This window comes from Apus apus, chromosome 4 (assembly GCF_020740795.1).
Source record: "Apus apus isolate bApuApu2 chromosome 4, bApuApu2.pri.cur, whole genome shotgun sequence".
Taxonomy (NCBI): domain Eukaryota; kingdom Metazoa; phylum Chordata; class Aves; order Apodiformes; family Apodidae; genus Apus; species Apus apus.
In genome coordinates, this window is record NC_067285.1 from 54167262 (window position 1) to 54187934 (window position 20673).

A 20673-nucleotide genomic window follows, 5' to 3' on the forward strand; every position below is an offset into this window, starting at 1 on the left:
GCAGGAAATTAAACCTGAAGTAGAGGCTCAGAGCCCAAGGCCTGTGAGACACTGATCAACAAAGGAAGACTGGGATTTCTAATAATCCTGCCACTATAAAAATATGATAGCTTTGTCTTTTTGCAAGCCATCCATAAGTAATCCAGATAAAAAACTGTAAGTTTCAGATGAGAACCTAAACCATGGGGTTATGAAGCAAATTTTTAAGAAAAGAAAATTTTCTCTACTCCATACAGCAAAGAAGCAATTTAATTCAACCAAACTTTTCACAGGTTGGTTGTGACTAATGTTGGTTGCTAGCTCCTAAGAAATGCCTAATTAGTTCATATTAGTGACCAGAAGACTCACTTGGTGATTAAAAAAAGATTCAGAGATGCCAGGATAGCATCAGAAATGGTCAGAATTAAAGCATAACACTGCATACCACATTAAGCTGGAATAGTTTATAATACCTCATATAATTTCAAGTATATAATTTTATATCCTGTAACAAGGATTTATAGCAATGAGAAGCAATTCACATTGTGGTTGATTGGTTTAAACATCTAGCCACTGATTGGAATGGATCACAAGGAAAACTATTGCAAGTTAACATAAGCAGCATACATTATCATAATGTGTTGTATTAAATCCTTCAGAAGTTCTAAAAAACCCCTTTTAATTAAAAAGTTAGACCTTTTCTTTAACACTCTTCATACAAAGCAATGCACCAAGTTTTACCCACTTACATTGTTTTCAAAGGAGCAACCAAAGTTCAGTATGTTGTTTTTTGAAAATGATGATTCACTCTGCAGTGAGAAATGCTGCCCAAAAATTAATATAAAAATCCCAACCATTACCATTCTGGTTTGAACTGCCACCACAGGAGAACACAAAGGAGTCCCTGTTGACACTTTCTCTAAAGCAGGACAGTTAACAGTATTCCTCTGCATGCTGCTTTTACAGAAAATGCTGACAGATTAAGGTAAAGCAAATGCTAACAGGTTTTTTTCTTGACCAAATTGAGTTTCTGCTTTCCAGGGTAAACAAATAAACTTATTTTAGTATCATTCTTGAAATCTTGACAATGAGCTATAAATATTTCATTAGTAAAACACAGTAAGTCCATTTTCTCCTTAATAGTAATTAGGTTTTATTCATTTTGTGTCTTTTTGCCAGCTTTAATATTTTTTTAAGAACCTACTTGTCCTCTTGGTCTACAATAGACAAATCGAAAGTTCTCCCCCACCTACTTGTTTGGAGGTTCTAGTATTTTTCCATTTTACTGGAATCTTCCTCCCTTGCCCAGTGCGTGCTGTAATATTTTTCCTTTTCAGATTGGGTGTTCAAAACCAGTCTCTCCATTTACCAACTTGTGTCTTCAGATGCTCACAGGTTTTACAGAAGACTTTCTAAATATTGTTAACATTCTTCTTACAGAGATTTTCCAGCTGTGCTATGACGACACCCTACAAGCTCAATTTCATGAAGGAAAAAGAGGAGGAAGAAACAAAAGACTAGTGGCCAATGTAGAAATGCAAGATAAATACAGTAGCCCAAGGGACAGATAAAGTGCTAAATGTGAAGTAGAAACATTCAACATAAGTTCTGCAGATATGGATATGTCCCCAGTAAGATAATATTCACCTAATTCAACTTTCTAGAGCCTAATTTAGCTAGCTTAGTCCACCATAATCAATGAAGAGAAAAAGAAAATCCTCTAAAAGGAGATTCAGATAGAAAACCTTCACTACAGCTGGTAATTAAGCACAGATTTCATAAGATGATGCGAATACTTTGCCTGATTCTGTCTTTTGTAATGCCAATTTACACCTAGAGACCCATTTCACGCTATGACATTATGTATATGAAAATGGTAGATAATAGGCCTATTATGAGATGCTTCTGATCTATACAGGTGAGGTTAAGAGGGGGAAAAAAGTGCCATTATTTTCACAAGGTCCAACAGTGAACAAGTAATATAATCATATGGGATAAGGTCTGTCCAGCACTCAGCACACTGCATCTTACCCCAGTGCCTAAGGTTGTGAAGAGACGCAGGTTGCACAGCCCTTCCTCCTCCCTCCACCTTGCACAAATAAATGCCTAGAAAGATTGTTTGTTCTACTGAGCAATGTCTTTCTGAAAGCCTCTAAATAAGTATGAGCAATTGCAAAGTACTTGGAGGACCCTTCAGCAATCTTCAAAGTACTCCCAGTGTTTGAATCCATGTACAGTTTTGTAACTTACCAAGAAAAAACAACACAGGCTAATCATGTCGGGTGTTTTTGTCTGCTTGGCACCATTGTGTGGTCGGATCAGCAAAAAGTCCTGTCCAGAAAGCAGTAACTCCTGTCCAGTGCAGCCTATATTTGTTTCTCTAGGCTGCAGACAACTGGCATTGCAATGCCATTCGAAGCTTAACATGGAAAACACTGGCACATTCACACACTAATCCTTCCCAAACCTACATACTCATTCAAATAGTGTTCAAAATAACAGAGAAGAGACCATGTCCTTCAATACTTACAAAAATACAAGAGATTCTATGCTACAGAAGTCAGGAGTCTGAGAAAATACAGTTTCAGTCTACTTGCTTTTGTTATTCCAGTTGATAATGCAACAACCTCAAGCATCGATAGGAGAGTTGGGAAAAAATTTACAGTGGCAATCCAAAACCTAAAAGTCACAGATGCAACAACACTGCCTAATCCAAGTAGCATCTTGCCAATCTGCATTTTATAGCATTTGTTCTATCTGAAGACTCATTGATCTTTATGGTCCCCAGACAGAGTACTCTAGAACAGCAGGAAATTTAGCAGCATCAGGCAGTAACCAAGAGTCACAGTGCAACAGTTTGAGTAATAAAAAGGTGCACAAAACTAGAATTTAGAGGAAGCTAAATCATTAGTAACAGAGTTATGTGGCACAGTACTTTTTTTTGGCAACGGTAATTTACAGAATTCCCGATAGCAGTAGTGGGTTGTAAATTGTGTAAACTGAGGCAAGGAGAAAATTCCAGCCAGATACAATTTCAATTAACTTTTTAAAATTGAAAACTACCCTGATTAAGTATTAAGTACCTACCTACAAGGTTGGGTGTTTGGGTTTGGTTGTTTTGGTTTTTTTGCTCAGTCTGGTTTGGGGCTTTTTGCACATGCATGTATATTCACACATTCACATCATGTATCCATATATTTGTACATACACTGGAGCTGGAGACAAATGTCTACTGAAACCAGGCACTTCCAAACATATTACAGAAAGCCTTATAGAGTAAAATAAACAACTGCATTTGAAAAAAACAGAGGTTTACTGGTAACCATAAAAAAAAACCTTGCACCTGCAGGAGAAATACTACTCTGCAGGAGTAACATCAGCCTACCAATAAAACTAATAAAAGCAACTTAGATCACTTTTTCAGAGTATGCATGCCCTTCTCTGGGCAGTTCCAAAAGCAAAATAATTATTTACCTCAGTAAAAAGGTAGATACACTTTTTTTTCCCCGTCTAAACGGAAAGAACACAAATTATGAGGATGGTTAAATCCAAAACTGAAAGGTATTTCCAGATTTTTTTTATATTATTATTTTTTTTAAACACAGTAGTTGACTGCAGGACACATGGAACAAAGTGGTACATAGAGAGCAGAGAACTTTTGAATTAAAATACCATCCGCTTATATTCTAAGTATTATGCCAATGAAAACTAGCTTTTACATAGCATAAAGAAAAGGGATACTGATTAAAGACCACGCGTGGCTTGTTAAACCCTTCTTGCAGTCCAGAGCCAGAGGCCCTCATCAATTCCTCGGAGATCCAAGATAAGTGCTTTAGCAGACATGCTGTTCCCTGGCAGGCAGGGCCTGGAGGAGAGGAGCAGCCAAATGCTAAGGTGACCTGGCGGGAGGACTCATGTTACTCGGCTGTCACAGCAGGACACGGTCCCAGCTGAGGAACCTCACATGAACTGCTTAAGAGATCCACAGGGTGTACCCTGGGCTTAGGCACACCTGTTACCAACAGTTATTGACAATAGGCTTCACTGCTGGCTACTGCCACGACAGACTTGCTCTCAGAACAAGGTTTAACATCACAGAAATGTCAAAGAGATCAGACAATGCTACACTGGGAAGAAAACACCTTTGCTGTAGAAAACAGTGATTACACAGGGGAAGTACAACTTCTGCAGCTTGATATGAAATGCTTTAGCTTATCAGTGATAGCATGATTAAAGGCTGGAAGGAAGATGCCTGAAGCAACATGTAGAAGTTTCTCAATAACTTTAGATCACATAGGTTTGACTCCTTCAGCTTTACCACACAGCAAAGAATAATCACTGCAGCAAGATTTGACAGATGACACCTGAAATAACCCTCAGAATCCCTTATAAATGTCAAGGTAACAGAAGCATTATTCTAGTGCTGTTTTCTTCAGTAAGCATGTTGCCAGAGAAAACAGATCTAAGATCAGTAATTTCTAAATAGCACATCCACTTCCAGTCAACACTAGCAGTAACGAACAATTACAAGACGTATTTTCTCAAATAAAATAGCGACCACACTAACCACGTGAAGTCACTGTGTCCAGAATTAGATTATCAGATTTAATCTACTTATACACAACATTTCTCAGGGAATATCCTAGCTGCTTCCTCTTCAATAGAGTGGCAGGAATATTTACAATATGGAAGATCCTATCCTATCCAACAATTAACAAATATTCCTAGATAAGCATTGTGAAAGGAATATGAAACCACTTCTAGATGCAAGCAAGTGTCCACTCCTTAAAGTGAAATTTTGCAGTTGCTCTGTAAAGCAACAGAGGTGAGCTCTGTGAAACATTTAAAACATCCTCTATGTCTCAACAGCTCTAATTCACTACATTTTCCATGTATCAGACTAGTTTCTAGTTGAAATGGTCTAAATATTCCATAGAAATGGAAATATTTAAGGGTCTAGTTATTTTAGATACTACCTTATTAATATGTTTAGATGTAAACAGTAATAGTCACTACAAATAAACTTACTTGTACTTTTTCTTAGCTATATTACCTTTAGCAGGTTGTACCAAGTATTGTTTTAAGATGTTATTTGTAATGGATGGTTTGCAGAAAAGCACAGGAGCTATTAACACATGAGTTAAAATCCTATTCATAGCTAAACCTTTCACAAAAGCCAGCCATTTGAAGCGGTGCACCATTTCTCAAGTTCATTTGTTAAAAAGGCAATTAAGATGCATCCATTTCTTACTGGAGTCACCAAGGAAAAATTAAAAAATAAATCCAGAATTTTATAATTCCTTTCAAAGTACTATGAAAGCCTCCCATGGATTAGCAGTCAGAATACTTCCACCCTCAGTTTGACGTATCTGTTAGATGTATCTTCTCAAGTAGATGTTTGTTTTCTCAAAAGAATTCAAACATAGGTGTGCAGTAAAGATTCCATGTTTAAATCAAGCTTAGAATGAAGTTTCTCTTTCATGATTGGCTGGCAGGTTTTTTGTTGTTTTGTTTGTTTTAACTGAAGGCACCAGATGCAAATGTTTGCTGCTTTCCTATCTACCAAGAAATCACAATTGATTTATGTGTATCCATTCCAAATTTAGCTGAACAAATCAAGAGGAAAGAAGGTAAGCCATTGGTCTATCCTTACAGGCTAGCAATAAAAAAACAAACAAAAAATAAAGTTAAATTATAATCCTGTATTTTGTGCAATTTATGGATAGGTTTGCATTTGTATTATTGTGATTTTTTTAAATTACAGTAAATCAAAATATTTCAAACCACTTGACAGTTGAGAACACTAAGTATGTAGCCACTGAGTTAAGTGTTTAATGCCAATTTGATGTGTTATTCAAATTTTAAATTTTTAGCCTAGTATATCCTTAACACTGAGATCCTGATATGCAAGATTCTGTTCAAGCAACATTCACAGAACAGCTATAATTATTTAGTGTAAATATCTGAGGAATGGCCAGTGAAATAAAGTACTTACATTCCTTAACAAACCCTTAAGAACTGGGTCACTGAAACAACCGTTTGACCTGTACTATTACGCACCATGATAAAAGATCTTAAAGAAGATAAACAGAATGGGGTAGTAAAATAAACTTTTCATTCTACTGGTTTTAGACAGTAACTCTGGTGCCCCAGGCAGCATGCTTTTAGAGACACTGATTTAATGACCCCAATTACCTTATGCTCATGATATGTAAGGGAAGACCTGAATTAGTTTTCATTGCATGACAAACTCCATTAGGAACACTGACTGTTCTTAACACTCTGCAGTAACAGGCAGAGTTTTCGAACCCACAACACACACGCAAACACCACGTTCATAAGTTAACCTTGCACTGCAGCAGCTTCCGAATCCGCAGCAGCTTCCGAATCCGCAGCAGCTTCCGAATCCGCAGCAGCTTCCTGCTGGGCTTCCTCCACAGCAGGGGATGCCTCTGGAGCCGGTAAGTCACTCTCCGCTCCAGTTTCTGGGGATACCCCAGCACTCTCCTCCTGTGCTGTGGGTCCAGCAGCAGCTGCTGCATCTGCCTCTTCCGTGGCTGTCTCTGCTTCACCGACTTCAGCAACTTCAGCTGTCTCATCTTCATCACCTTTTAAAGATTTGTTTAATACAATAGAAGAGAGTAAAGTGCATGCATGCAACACAAATCCACCAACTGCTTTTCACCATCATAATTTAAATTTAAAATGGGAAGCTAAGCTTTGGGATTAGAATTTGCAATGTCATTAAATCAATAGCTCATCTGCCCCATATTGTCTAGTGTCGCACCAAAAAGATGTTTACAAGTTGAGGAAACCATATTCTTAATTACCGAGTTTCATAACTGCTTCAGTGTAATAGGAAAAGAAACTGTGGCTTAAAGCAAGTGACTGCAAGAGGTGGAAGTGCACAGAAGGACAAAAAAGGACCCCAGCAAGTGTTGCTCCAAACCCACTCTGCTGAAAGTGGCAGTGACCGTGCACTCATAGGTGTCACAGGGAGCAAGTTCTTGTCCAATTTGCTCCCAGCAGTGGAGTTACCACACTGGGAATCAAGACATGTGCTATCACACTTAGAAGCTCCGATGACTTAGATGCTCCTATGGAGCTTATTATCCACCAGGCTCACAGCTTAGAAGCACCACAGGACAAGGTGTGCCTTCACTTTGCCCAGGGCTATTTTCAAGGTGGCTAACTTGGCTGGCACAGCTACAACAATGCTGAGGCAAACAAGAGATTCGTTTTCAGACAGGTTTTGTGCCATCTCTTTGCTCCACACTACCACAGGTATCTGTTTCCCCTATTCACCCTGCTTTCTTTAAAGCTGTAGTGAATGCACTGTGACCACTGCAAGAGCCAAAGCAGTGAAGAAAGGTAAGATCTGTGAGGCAGAATAAAACAGGGGACCCTTACTGTGTATATGTAAGTAAGAAAGTAACTTACTGATTTTAAGTGGTCAGCATTCATTTTACTGGAGACAGGACCACTTAGGACTGATCATTTTCTTTTTACAAATCCTAGCTGTCTTTTAAATATTTGTCTACATTGCTGTGGGTCAGACTCTTTAGAATCTGAAAAACAGAGTGTTTCCTCATCATGCATTACTCCAAACTCAGCTGAGACAAGTCATCAAAACCGAACAGCACAAAAATGCACAATCACCACCATGCAAACATGCACTGACATCAAGTTAATGAAAGTGCTATAAATATACACCAAGTGTTCATTGCAAATTTGCCACTAGAACCAACTCTGAAAAAAAAAAAAAGGGATTGGAAATAAAGTTTGTAATACAGTGTAACTAAGTGAGAACAGAAGGAAAAAAAAGGGGGGGGGGAGGGAGGTGAGAAAAGAGATGAGAAAAGGGAGGGTGAGAAAAGAGGGGGGGATAACAGGGAGGGGAAACTGGAGAAAAGTGAAAAAAAATCAGAGGGGGGAAAGGGAAAAAAAACACAGAGGGGGGAAAGGGAAAAAAAGGGAAAAGCTTAAAGAGACATAGTCAGAATTTATTATTTTATATCTGTTTAAAAACAAAACGGATCAATTTTAATTCTTGGTTTTCTTATGCTAGTGCAAGCCTATCTTTCTCTGTTCAGGTTTAAACACAAGTCTGGTTACTGCTCGTAAAAATCAAAGCTTTGTATTATGCAACCTGATCATGTCCCTTTAAGAGAATGTTATATGTCAAAAAACCTAAATCAATTACACAAAGAACAAACAGGCAAGCTCAGCATTCAGTACACTTTATTGGACAGTCAAATAGAGTGTGCATTCATTCACAACAGCCAGCTCCCCAATCTCAGGACTGCCTTCTACAACGCAGATTCAGTAATAAGCTCAATATGGTTTGGCCTTGCAAACATAGGTAGTTCTTTTAAAGTCTCACAAGTATCGAGTTTTACAATAGAAGGTATAAAGTCATCCCAAGGTAGGCTGCAAGGTACGCAATGGTGAACGACTGTCCTTTGTTTGTATTTAACTTCCTCGGGCTTGATAAGAGAGTTCCCTTGTATTTTAGTCTGGAAAGTGTAAAAGCAGAGTATATATTAGGAAGATTGAATCAGCTTGCATCAAGTTAAAAAGAAAAGTCATTGATAAAAAAGAAGGAAATTGGGAACAAGTTTAAAGGAGACGCATGCACACAGAAGACAAAACTCAGTATTTGCTAAATAAGCCAGTAGAATGTTCTGCATGGCAAACATCATTTTACAGTTCAAATGATGTTCCAGATTTCCTACTGCTACTTCTATATAGGCTTCTGCCAGGGGCCTTTTCAAATTCCTCCCTATGTTTGGCAGTGCTGTCACTTGAGAAGAGTTACAGAAAATCTGCTATTAAGACTCTTTTAAAATGTCTGATAGCATTACTTAAAACTACTTTAAATATAATTTCAACTGTCTAACAAAGAAAAAAGCCTAGATTAGTATTTGATTGTTTCTCTTGTTTTGATGGCCTTCTTTGCTACATGTGGTTCTTCGTAACAGGCATTTTGGGTTTGGAAACAGAGGAAGAATTTTCCTTGGGATGAAAAGCCATGAAAAATCATTCAGATTGGGAGAGTCTCTCTCTGATCAGCTGCTCCCTAATATTAAGTTCTTCCAGCTAGAAAGTTCTTATCTTACCATAGGACATGTAGCAAATATGCCATGAATGCTGTTTGACATGCTACTTTTCTTTACACCACTTCATATTGTTACCAGCACTTTTCTATATCTTATTTTAAGCTTGAGTTTGTGACTCCACAAATATTAGATTACTTTGAGAACAGAATTTTTAATTACCCTTATCAGCAATGCTTTATATGAAAAAGGGCAAGGACTAAGTGAATCTATAGAATACATGGAGAAACAAGCTGCAGTGGCACTTCTGGGAAAAGCAATACTATGGTAACACTCTGTGACAAGATAAGCACAAAAATATGATTGCAGGAAACAGGGGGGAAAAAAGGGGAGGATGAGAGACATTGACTCATTTGAGAAAGCACACAGAGGATTCCGTAGGAAAAGTAAGAACAGAAACCTCTTTTGGGAAGATACAGTTGGGAATGAAGAAGGATTTTTAAAAGAGCTGATTCAACACTAGCATTGTATTGTGAATTGAAATTAGCTATTCGAGAGTCCAATGCTCCAGGTTGAGCCTTTATTCAGAAGTCCAATATTGAAAATAATATAGGATACACATTTGAGCTCTGTATGGCCTTAGAAATGTTTTGGACTTCTTACTACCAATAGTAAAGGAGCCAGTAATCAGCTGCCATTGGTTGTGACATTTAAGTGAAATACTAAGGAGTGCAAGGCATCAGATTACGGGATGTCTGGAGGGTACCCTATATCAGAATTAAGTAAATTACAGAGCATTGAGTACTCTTACCCCAGTCTTGGGCAACACAGGTATAGCCTTCAGTGGGTCAACAGCACCACTGACTCTGTGGGTATCCCACTAAAACATTCTTATAGACAGGCTTAAAACTCAGTACCTTGCAGAAGTGAACCTTAAGAGAAAAGAGGGAATATGCTGATAATTTTGAGTGCCCTGGGAGGTTTGCTTCATGTTTTCACTTCTACCATGTTCTTCTGACGCTGTTAATCAGAATGTAACAAGTGTAACCCTGTTTCTTCCCTGAACAGCAGACTACTAGTTCACTAAGAGAATATATCTACTTCATCCTGGTCAGATTATTTAAGGACAAGGAAGGATTGCATTAAAATTGTGGCTGAATTCTCAGCATTTAAATAATTAAATTTTAAAAATGTATTGCTTCCAGCTACTTACGAGAAGGGAAATTAAGGGGTTTTGCTATTTTAAATCTTAAAATGTCCAATTTTAAAAGTTCTAAAACAAAGGGACATACTGTGGAACTTCAAGACTGACAACTTCGCAAGAAACCATTTTTAGAGGCAGACAATTCAAAGCATGTTCTCACACTGAAAACAAAACTTAAATTCAGTGTATTTTATTCAAATCTACCCTTTGTGTGCATGCAAATAGTATTAAATCAATTCTCTAGATGTCAGCATCAGAAAAAGATCAGGAAGTGCTATACCTTCATTAATTGACTTATTTTTTAAAATAACAACTAGTTAAAAATATGAAGATCCATAAGAAGTAATTTTTTCAATTGCTTTTCCTAGCAACGCCATACTTGCCAAAGTTCTGTCTTTCGTATCAATGCCACATAACACTAATTAACGTAGACAGAGACAACATTCCATTACGAGTATTTGAACTAACATGGTCTAATTATTTAAGCTTGATGAGCTAAGTAAGGATTTGCCATACATTTAGGTGGTGTCTGCTTTTCATTTAATCCCAAATTAAAAAGGACAAAATCAAAGTTGTGAGACAGGAAGTGGGTCCAACTTATAGTACTTTTTTAAAAACATAGGGGTTTTTTCCTATTGAACTGTGCTCCCTGACAGCATGTGGCCTGGAGCCAAACTGTTGGCTGAGAAAAAAAATATTCTCTCCTCCCCCAGCAAACAAAAGCATAAAACTGATTTTGACAGCATTACATGTTTAGTCAAGTTTCATTAAGCTTCCAGTAAATCAAATGCAAATACTCAATATACAATTAATGGTTCACATGTCAACTCCTTCCATCCAGAGACTCCTGCAGGTTGATCACAGGCCTGATTCACTGCCTAAACATTAAGACCATTCCCAAAACCTGTGCTGAAGTAGCTTTTTTAACAGGCCATGGCAAAATCACCCTTCTCTTTACTTTCACTCTCAGAACTCAGACAAGGAGTTGAACAGGTTTAAGGCCTGATTAGACAATCTAGAAATCTATTCCAGAACCTCATATACCAGGGGAACAAGACAGAAGAGCTCAACTCACCCCTGCTTGACCGTTTGCCTTTCCGCCCCTCAGCTCTCTCATGAAGAATATTCATATGTTCAATATACTTGCTGCGGGATGAACTGACTTCTCTGTAGGCCTGAAAAGAAATTATACCTTAACTGCTATATCCCTACAAAGTTACCAAACAGGGGAAAGGGAGAGAAGTGTTTTTAAGCAAATGTTGCTGCTCATCTTAAAATGCATATAAAATGAGGTTAAGCAAGATTAAAAAGAAAACCACATATTTTTCTACACTAATATACATATACATTTCATATTTCTCCATTGTTAGAAAGTAAATGCAATATACCATGCAGCTTTCAATGTGCTGCAGAGTTTCAGGAGCTGAACGCAGTATTTGAGGAGACAATTACAGTCACAGAATCACTGAATAGTTAAGGTTGGAAGGGACCTTAAAGATCATCAGGTTCCAACCTCCCTGCTATGAGCAGGGACACCTCACACTAGACCAGGCTGCATAAGGCCTCATCCAGCCTTGCCTTGAACACATCCAAAGAGCAGGCAGTCAGATCATATTTTTTATTTAAAACTTTTTAAAAGGTGACAGCAAGAGTACTTATTATTCCACCAGATACACAATCACACAAGTTTGATATTTTGAACAAGTAGAAGCTACTCACCATTCAAGAGGATTACTCTGTGGGAGAGAGAAACACATACCTCTCTGGAATGTGCTAGCCACTATCTCAAATCTTGGGGGGCCAGGGGGAGGTTGGAAGAAGCTCTGAAATGGAGGCTTTAGCAATGTGAAGCACAGAGGCTGATATATTTAGATGCAGGGAAGAGAATTATTAGCTAAAAGCTTGACAGAAGTAGATGCTTATGAAACTTTCATATGCTCTTCCTAAATAACTAATATTCTTATCTTTCTTTGTGCCCCATTTACTGAGGTTCATAATCTTCCCCTTGTGGCTTCAGACAGCTTACTTCACCTAGGTCTTGTCCATTTTGATGTATCATTAATGTTTGTGGTTGACAAGAAAAGGCAAGGGGTTAGAGGCAGGTGCCTTCCTCCATCTCTATACACGTAGATTTTACAGTCTTAAATATGTTTTGACTAATAATGACAAGACCACTAGATATCAGTTAACAGTAAAATAGGCAAGCAACAGGCATTCAGTTGCACTAGTCTCTAGAACTATTTTAAAAGTTAGACTGCATTTAATTATATGGTACAACGTCCACATTCTATTGATGGTTTGCGTCTTGATCATATTCTTTAACCCAGAACACATCTTATACCATGCCAACTCAGAAAGCACAAACAGCTCCATTCCCAAACACTTACATAGAATAAACCACCAAAAGCAGCAACACCAGCAAGGAGATAGTAAATCATGTTCTCTCCAGAAGAGCCAGGAACACTCCCCGATGACATCTGGCGAAGAGGTGCTACAAAAACCATTATTAAGATTGATGTAAAATGCTGCTAAAATATGATCACAAAACAGAATGATGGAATCTGAGCTTTGTATGGAAACGGACAACTTAAAAAGCTGTAACAAAACAGAGAGGTACAGCTTAAGAATGCTTAGTACCACTGAGTAACACAGGGCGTGGTGCCTAAGCAAGGAACATGGCTGAGCTCAGGTTCTGAAGATTTTTTTTAACTACATGGTCTGGCTATCAGCTTCCGAGTACTGGATGCAGCCTATATAGGAAAAGGAACTACCTAAGGAATGTGGGGGAGAAAAAAAAAAAAAAGGAACACAAAAACGTTCCTGCCTAAGGTATATAAAAGAATTAATCTGTCCTTATTAAGTTTTGCTGCAGTCACGATCGATCAGCAGAGGTAACAAATTCTCTTCAGTTTAATAGCAGAGCACTTTGAGAAACAGTTTTCTCCTTTGGATTCACATTCTTTCATTCTCAAACTGCTGACGTTTAGATACATGCCCATAACCTCAAGTACTGCCCAACAAGGCAGACAGGCAGGATTACACAATTTTATCCCTGATTGAGTACATATTCACCATAACAGCAGGGTTAGCCATTTATTTTTGCTCATCCTTTCTGTACTTTTGATGCTTGCTGTAGCCTTCAGTTCTTCTGTACATCCCAAAAAAAGACCCACGGAAAACAGACACAATTGTGCTTATCGACAAAGCTTTCAGCTGACTTTTGTGGCTTCATCCCAGATGAGCAGCACAGACGAGAATGCCTCATTGAAAGGGCACTTCTTAAACATAACATGGCTCTGAACGTTGGCAATCGGTAGCTGCAAACAGTCTCAACCCCAAATGCTGCCATGGCGTGCCAGATTATGTTTAGCATCATCTGTCTCGTGACACATTTTTCAGATTCCTCTTCAATCGTCAGGCATCCAAACAGATCTCCTTAAATTTATATACATTCTGTAGTAGTTTCTTATGAGCACCTGCTTCTCCTAGGCCGCGCAGGGCAGGCAGGAGTGCTCCGAGAGCTGCAATCATCCAGCCCGGCCAGGAGATTCCCCGGCCGCCGGTTACACAACTCCTGATGCGACACAAGCCATGGCTGCAACACGCCAGGCTCATCACGCTACCCGCCCGCTGCCCACAGGCCACTGAAGAAACCGCTGCTTTGACCACCCACCTCAGCTTTATTCACCCCTTTGTATTTCAGTGGAAGCAGAGACAGCGGCGGCCGGGGGGTTACACCTGCCCGCCACCCAGCCCGCTCCCACCGAGGGCCGGGAAAGGGGGGCGCGGTGCCAGCGCCGCTGCTTCTCCCTCGGACCAGCCGCCCACCATTCCGCCCCGAGGGGCCGCTCCCCCGGGACGCGGCGGGGGCTTCCCGGAGCAGGACGCCGAGCCCCGCTCCCGCCCCGCGCTCCAACGGACCGCGCCAACGGCCGCGCCGCGCGCCCCGCACCTGCCGCCCCGCGCTCCCCGCGCCGCCGCCCCCCGCTCATCGCCCGGCCCCGGCAGCCCCTCCCGCCGCCCCGGTCACCTCTACCCGACCCCCCCGGGCCCAGCTCCGCGGCGGCCCCCGCGTACCGCGCTGCTTCAGGCGGCTCGCAGCGGAGGGAGCCCTGCTCAGGCGAGAGGCCAGCGCCTGCGAGGCGGCCCTGCAGAGGTACATGGCGGCGGGGAGCGGAGCGGGCACGGCGGGCTGCGGGACAGCTCGAGGCGGCACCGGCGGACACCGACCCCCTGCGCGGCGGGGCGGGGCCACGCGGGTGGGCGGGGCCCGAGACAGCCCCGTCCCCAGCCACGTGCCGCCGCACCTGGGCGCGCCGCGGGGGCTGCGCGGCGGGAGGGGCCGTCCCGCACCGCGGGGGCTGCGCGGCGGCGGCGGCGGGAGGGGCCGTCCCGCACCGCAGGCAGCCATGGCAGGTACCGCCGCTGAAGCGTGAGCTGGTGCCAAGGTGTGAGGCGGCTGGGCCGGCGATTCAGCGGAGGACAGATGGTCTCTGTTAATCCCTCTCCCTTCTCAGAGAGGGAGAGGAAAGAGAATGCGGGAGAGGGATTTATGGCCTTGAAGCTAAACTACACAGCTTTAATGAAACAGTAATGGTTACAAATCAATTAGTGCAGTATATACGTACAAAACCACTATCTTGCTCCCCCATTAACACATCAGCACCGAGGCTGCAGGGCAGGCCCTGGGAACCTGGGGCAGGTTGCACCGAATCGCATCCTGGGGGGGTTGAGAGGGGAAAGACAGTGAAGAACATACCACCGTGTTACCAAAATGATAGTTTTCCTAAGAGTGATCCTTTGCCAACAACTGAAGAGAGATCTGGAGAAATCAGCTGAACCCAAAGCAAAGGGCACTGGGGTTGAACGCCAGGACAAGGAGGCCGGTGGTGGCAGCAGCAGGGCCCAGGAAGCAAACAGTGCTGCGGGACCAGGTCAGCTGCTAAAGCCGCGGGCGTGTCTCAGGGCCAGGGCTGTGCAGCCGTCCCTCCCCCCAGCATTGGGCAGCTGCCCCGCTACTTGTCCCTTTTCAAAAAACATCTTTGATGTTTCCTGGATGATTATTTAATGCCCTATTCTGCCAACTGCCATTATCCCATTTTTCTATCCTTTGTCCTTGGCTGACCTTGACGCATGAATAGGTGAAGGCGCAAGTGCTGAGAACGCAGTGCTGGCGTTACAGACTGACATGGAATTGGCAGTGTCACCCCTGAGGCTGTGGGCATGTCAAGCAATTCCAAAAATACACAGGGAAGGCCAGCCTCTCCTCTAGGACACAGGCAGGAGCTCTGGGAAAGGCACAGCACACACTTCTCCCCACCCCCTGCCCTGAACAGAACAGAACTGGCACTATCCCCTCAGCTGCCAACTACCACACTTAAAATAAAGAGATCCTTGGGGTATAGCAGGGTATGGCTCCCTCTACGACCAACCTCAGAGAGCTTAAAGACAGAACAGCAGCTCTGCCCAGAAAAACCTCCATAACAGCCACCAAGGAAGGGGCAGACAAATGAGCTGCAGGTCAGCTAAACAGTCTCCAAGATTCAAGACCTGAGCTTTTGTCCTCACTTTCCGAAAACACAGAATATATTTCAACTTTGTATGCAGCAGCAAATACAAAGCCTGCTTACTGGCAAGGAAAAATAATAAAGACCCACATGGAATTTAAAAGTCTGCCACCTCTGATTTTTGTTGTCTCTGACAAAGCTTCATTTCTGCTCTAAGGGGAAAAAAAAAAATTAAAACACCAATCCAGACCACATAGGACTGAAGACCAACAGCACTCAAAGAACTAGATCAAGCTTGCAGACAGATGTGTAACTTTAATTACAGTTTCCATAAGTCACTAGGTCATGCTTTGAAAGTCTACCCGGTCAGGACCAAGCTGAAAACTTTGATGTGTGAAGTAACAAATGCACATTTTGGCATTTGTACCATTAGTTTTATTAGGTTTCTCATAAATCCCATTCTCATATTTACTTATCACCAATTTTAGAAATTTAGCAATGAAAAGGATGGCAGGGGAAGAATACACTTAACTTCTGGAATATCTGCTGAACTTCCTCTGAACTAATGTGTAATTTTATTTTGTACATTTCAGAAAAACAAACGGAGTTTTGAAAACAACACTGACAAACTAAAGAAATGCCACATAAAAGTTTCCAGACCAGCAGAATGAAATATAAGCAGCAAGAAAAGTTTTTCACAGACTTTTACATTTAATAATTCTGCACATGAAATGTACAAATATATAATTATTTAGGTATTTGTACTTCTGCTGTGCTCATTTCTTTGTAGGAAAACTGATGATCATCTTACAACTTACTGAGCTTACGGTCAACCTAAGAAAGGAGAGAAAAAAAAATTAGCCACAAGAGAGATACAATGGTTAAAAACATTTCACAACATACTGTACTTTTAGCTCAAAAGAAATATTTATGGCAAAAATAACCACAGCATTACAAGTTTTCCCATACATAGTATAAGCAACTCTTTCATGTGGCACATGAACTGATCAGAGGCCATAGTCCCCAGTAGAATCTTGAGCTGGCAGAAACATAACTGTGTTTTTCACACTGAAAAGAACAGCCACACATCATTTGCACTGTAATGCAAGCCTACAGGCACCGACTTTGTATCACTCCTATGTGCATTATACAAGTGAAACTGAGAAAACAGATCTACAGTGGGAAACATTTAAAAAAAAAAAAAAAAGGCAAAGATAAGCTATTTTTAGTGACCTTGATCTGCCTGCCACTGAAACACGTGTCAGGTATTCTCTTTGCAACCTACATTTATTATAGACACTGTAAGAGAGGTGTTATTTTCCAAAGCTTGCATGTCCAAGACAGAAAGCTGGCAGTGAATAAGCACACAAATGAATATATGAAAATACAGATCAGTCACCTTATCACTTAAAAACTGGAAATGAGCTAGAAGAGTAGCCAAAGCCAAGATGCAAAGTATTAAGGAAAATAATAAGGAAAGAAGAAAAGTCCAATTTTTTCGTTGCTAACCACAGTGAAAGATCTCCAGAATTTGTGTTCAGCTAAGTCAGAAGCATCCATATGTACATACTTACTATGAACAGCTTGTACACTTATGTTGTCTCTCTGCTTTTCTTCTTTCATACTCCATTACATCATCATTATGCTGCTTGAAAAGCTATAAAACAGCAGCATATGAGAAACAGCTATACTTTGCACAGCTGGAACCAGAGAACAAAAGTCTTTCTATGAAACATAAAATCCCTATTATTGGAATGCAAACCAATCCATTACTAAGACAACAGAGTCAATTAAATGGAAATTATCAATTGTCCAGTGAGGTATTTTTTTTCCACACATTTGTTAAACATTTTCTGCTGGCGGATTGAGGGGGAAGGTTCCTACTGTCAACCAATCCACCACCACCACCCCCAGAAAAAAGGGAAAAGCCCAAAGGAAATCAACCCCACTCTGAAAAGCACTGTCATCATGGGAACCATTGGGGAAAATAACGTTAAAGCCATAAACTATCAGGCTTGAAGAACCAATTATTCTGATGTATGTTTTAAGTTTGCAACAGAGAAGCTTCAGTTATTGATTTTTATAAAGAAAAATGTAATGTAGGTTTGCAAAAATGTAGGTAATCAACATACATTTTGGTCTTGACACCTGCTATGACCACCCATTAACCGAATCAGCTAGGCAGGTGTCAGTCACTGCCTTCAGACCACCATGGCTTAGAAACAGTTATGTTCAACAAAAAGCAAATGAAAAAACTTACAAGAGCCCACAAAGCAGCACTGGTGCCGAAAGCCAAGGCAACTCCAAACCAGTTTGGTTGGTCATAATTACGTCTCTTTGCAACAAACGCAGAACGAGTAAAAGCTAAAGAGGCAGAAGATGACAAATCCTTTAACGTTTCTCAGGTTTAACTACCAAATCTATTACCAACACTCATACAATCAGGGGAAACAAACAACCAACAAAACAAGCACAGCAATAAAACCCCCAAACGAAGCCAGTTGTCCCCATCGCGCTGCTTTATCTCGCCCATTGTAGCTCCAGTGCAGCACACACTGCCCGACGCCAGGGAAAGGAGAGAGGGGATGAGGCCCCGCGCTGCCTTTTTCCCTTCCCCTGCCCAGAACACCAAACCCGCCCGCCGCTCCTGCCTGCGCCGCGGTCCCCGGTTCCCTGCAGGAAGCCCCGTCCCCAGCCCCGCCAAGGGCACCTCCCGCCGCGGCCTTCCCCAGGAGGCCGGCACCGCGGCGCGGGGAGAACGGCGGGCCTCGCTCCCGCCCTGCAGGCGGCGCCCACTTAACGCAAACAATAACTTAAAATACAGGGGACCACACGGCCACCGCAACTCGTTTATTCCAGGCACGAAGCGAGAGGACGACGCCGGGGCCAGCGGGCAGGCCGCGGGGCAGCACCGCAGCCCCCAAGGCCACGGAGGCGGAGAACGACAGACCCCGCTCGCTTCGGCCACACCGGGCTCCCCGGCGAGCCAGGCCCCGCTCGGTGAGGCTCACCCAGGCCCGGCGCTGCCGCCACCAGCCGCAGCCGCCCCGCCGCCCTCAGCGCCGCTGCCGCCATCTTGCCGCTCCGCCCCGCCCCGCCCCGCACGAGGCCGCGGGCAGGGCGGCCCCGCACTGCGCCTGCGGAGGCTGCGGGGACGCGGGGGGGCCGGTCCTCTCCGCGCCTGGAACTGGTTGCCCCGCAGCTCCTGAGGCGCGGGAGGAAGGGGCTGCGGCCCTCGGGGCTGTGACCAGTGTCTGGGCTGCGCGGGCGGCAGCCCGAAGCACAAGCACCCGGCGGCGGGACGGGCCGCCCCGCCCTCCCCGCCCCGGCCCGGCCCGGCCCGGCCCGGCCCGCCGGGCGGGGCTGGGGTCGCGGCGCATGCGCAGGGGCCGCCGTGACCCGGCTGGGGAAGCCCGCGGCGGGGGCCATTTTGGCGGCGCCTCTCCGGCCTGCTCAGTTACCACGTGAGCCGCCGCCCGGGGCTCGCGCGGCGCGGGGCGGCCCGGCGCGGAGACGGCGGCCCGGAGGGGTCGGGCCCGCGGCGGTTTGAAGGAGGCTGGCGGGTGGGGGCGGGGAGGCGGCGGCGGCGGCGGGGGTAGAGGCAGCCAGGCGCCGGTGGGGAGGCTCCTGGCAGCGGCGACCGAGCAGCGAGGACGGGACGCGGCCCGCCCGCCCACCTGCCCCCTCCCCGGAGCCCTTCGGCGGCACCGGAGCCAGCGGCGGGAGCGGCGGGGAGGATGCCGTCGGTGAGCCTGCCGCCCAAGGAGAACGCGCTCTTCAAGCGCATCCTGGTGAGTGGCGGGCGGGAGGCCGGGCCGGGCCGCGGCGGCCCGCGGGGTGGGGACGGGGACGGGGACGGGAACGGGGACGCGGGGCGGCCCCGGCCCTGGCCTGTTCCCGCACCGGCGGGAGCGCCGCCCCGCGCCGCCTCGGCCCGCGGGGCGCCTGGGCCGCCGGCTCCTTCCCGCCGGGCGGGCCGGGCCGGGGGCGGCTGTCACCGCGCCGCGGAGGGCTGGAGCAGCCCGGCGGCAGCCGCTGCTCCGCGCCCGGGCCGGTGCCCGCTGCCGGGCCGCGCCGCGGGGCTTGGCGGGGGCTGCCCCGGGCCCAGGGGGGGCCGCGCCCGGGCGCTCCGGCGGCGCCGTGAAATACCCCCGCTGCCGCCTCATTCATCGGCTCTGTCCGCGGCCGCCCTGCTGAACCTTCCGCCCCCCTCGCTTTGCTCTTTTCTTCAATAATTCAGATTTTTGCTGTAGGCGCTGACCAGATTTGCTGGTCGGTGAGGAAGATGGCTTTCAAAGGAGGAAGTGGAGAAAGATGAAGGTCTGGAAGTCTTTCCGAAGTTTTACTTACAGCGAACTCTCGTTAAAGTTTGACAGTCGATTTTTCGGGGCGTCAACCGAGATGTGGAGGAAAGAACCTGCAGTGGAATTCAGGCAGTAAACCTGGTTTTTAGAATGAGGTTAAGATAGCGTGCAGTCCAAAGACCACCGAAGTGTGCATAACTCAGTTGCATCTTAAGGGACTTGTTTTGGGTTTGCTGTGCTGTTGCAGGAACCTTGTGTTTCTAAAGACCTGGGGTGAATTGAAAATCACATTGTTATTTTAGTGAGGTACTTAAGTGGATTTATTTAGAAGATTGTATCTTCTGGGTCAAGCACTATATTTTTTTCTCTTAAGAAAAGTCGGTTTTCTCAAAAAATCTTAAGTCTTCTTTCAGAGAGGCTGCGACTACTATTTTGTATCCATACAGACAGAGATCAGAAGTGAGATGAGTATTATAGTGCTTTGGGAGTAGCAGCATTCTTACGGCTCTGTAAACTTCTTCCACTTAGGGGAGATGTGTGTCATCTGTTGTCACATAATTTTTCAAAATATTTTGTGAAAACGAAACACATCTGTAGAACTAGAAATCCCTAGGTACAGGAAT

At 44.0% G+C, this 20673-nt stretch overlaps 3 protein-coding genes across 8 annotated transcripts in view; 1 reads left to right on the forward strand and 2 right to left on the reverse strand.

The window, feature by feature from the left end:
- MGARP (mitochondria localized glutamic acid rich protein) overlaps positions 1-14505 on the reverse strand; it is a 32565-nt gene extending 18060 nt beyond the window's left edge. For all 5 annotated transcript variants that reach the window (XR_007889439.1, XR_007889438.1, XM_051619049.1 and 2 more), the window contains exons 1-4: positions 14317-14505; positions 12627-12730; positions 11315-11414; positions 6327-6587 (exon numbers count right to left, since the gene is read on the reverse strand). Coding sequence is in view for 3 of the 5 variants with exons in the window: in XM_051619049.1 (XP_051475009.1) it covers positions 6327-6587; positions 11315-11414; positions 12627-12730; positions 14317-14401 (550 nt within the window). In the remaining 2 variants the exon portion in view is untranslated. The remainder of the gene's footprint in view (positions 1-6326; positions 6588-11314; positions 11415-12626; positions 12731-14316) is intronic.
- A 1932-nt stretch (positions 14506-16437) lies between these two features.
- Positions 16438-19065, reverse strand: NDUFC1 (NADH:ubiquinone oxidoreductase subunit C1). Its single transcript, XM_051619512.1, has 4 exons — positions 18758-19065; positions 18007-18110; positions 17321-17403; positions 16438-16580 (listed from the first exon to the last, which is right to left on the reverse strand). Coding segments are annotated over exons 1-4 (252 nt in total). The 5' UTR covers positions 18822-19065; the 3' UTR covers positions 16438-16579.
- A 242-nt stretch (positions 19066-19307) lies between these two features.
- NAA15 (N-alpha-acetyltransferase 15, NatA auxiliary subunit) overlaps positions 19308-20673 on the forward strand; it is a 39521-nt gene continuing 38155 nt past the window's right edge. The window contains exon 1 of one of the 2 annotated variants that reach the window (XM_051619902.1): positions 19308-19537. In XM_051619902.1, coding sequence (XP_051475862.1) covers positions 19484-19537 — 54 coding nt within the window. In that variant the 5' untranslated portion in view covers positions 19308-19483. The remainder of the gene's footprint in view (positions 19538-20673) is intronic. The other variant, XM_051619903.1, reaches the window with a different exon arrangement.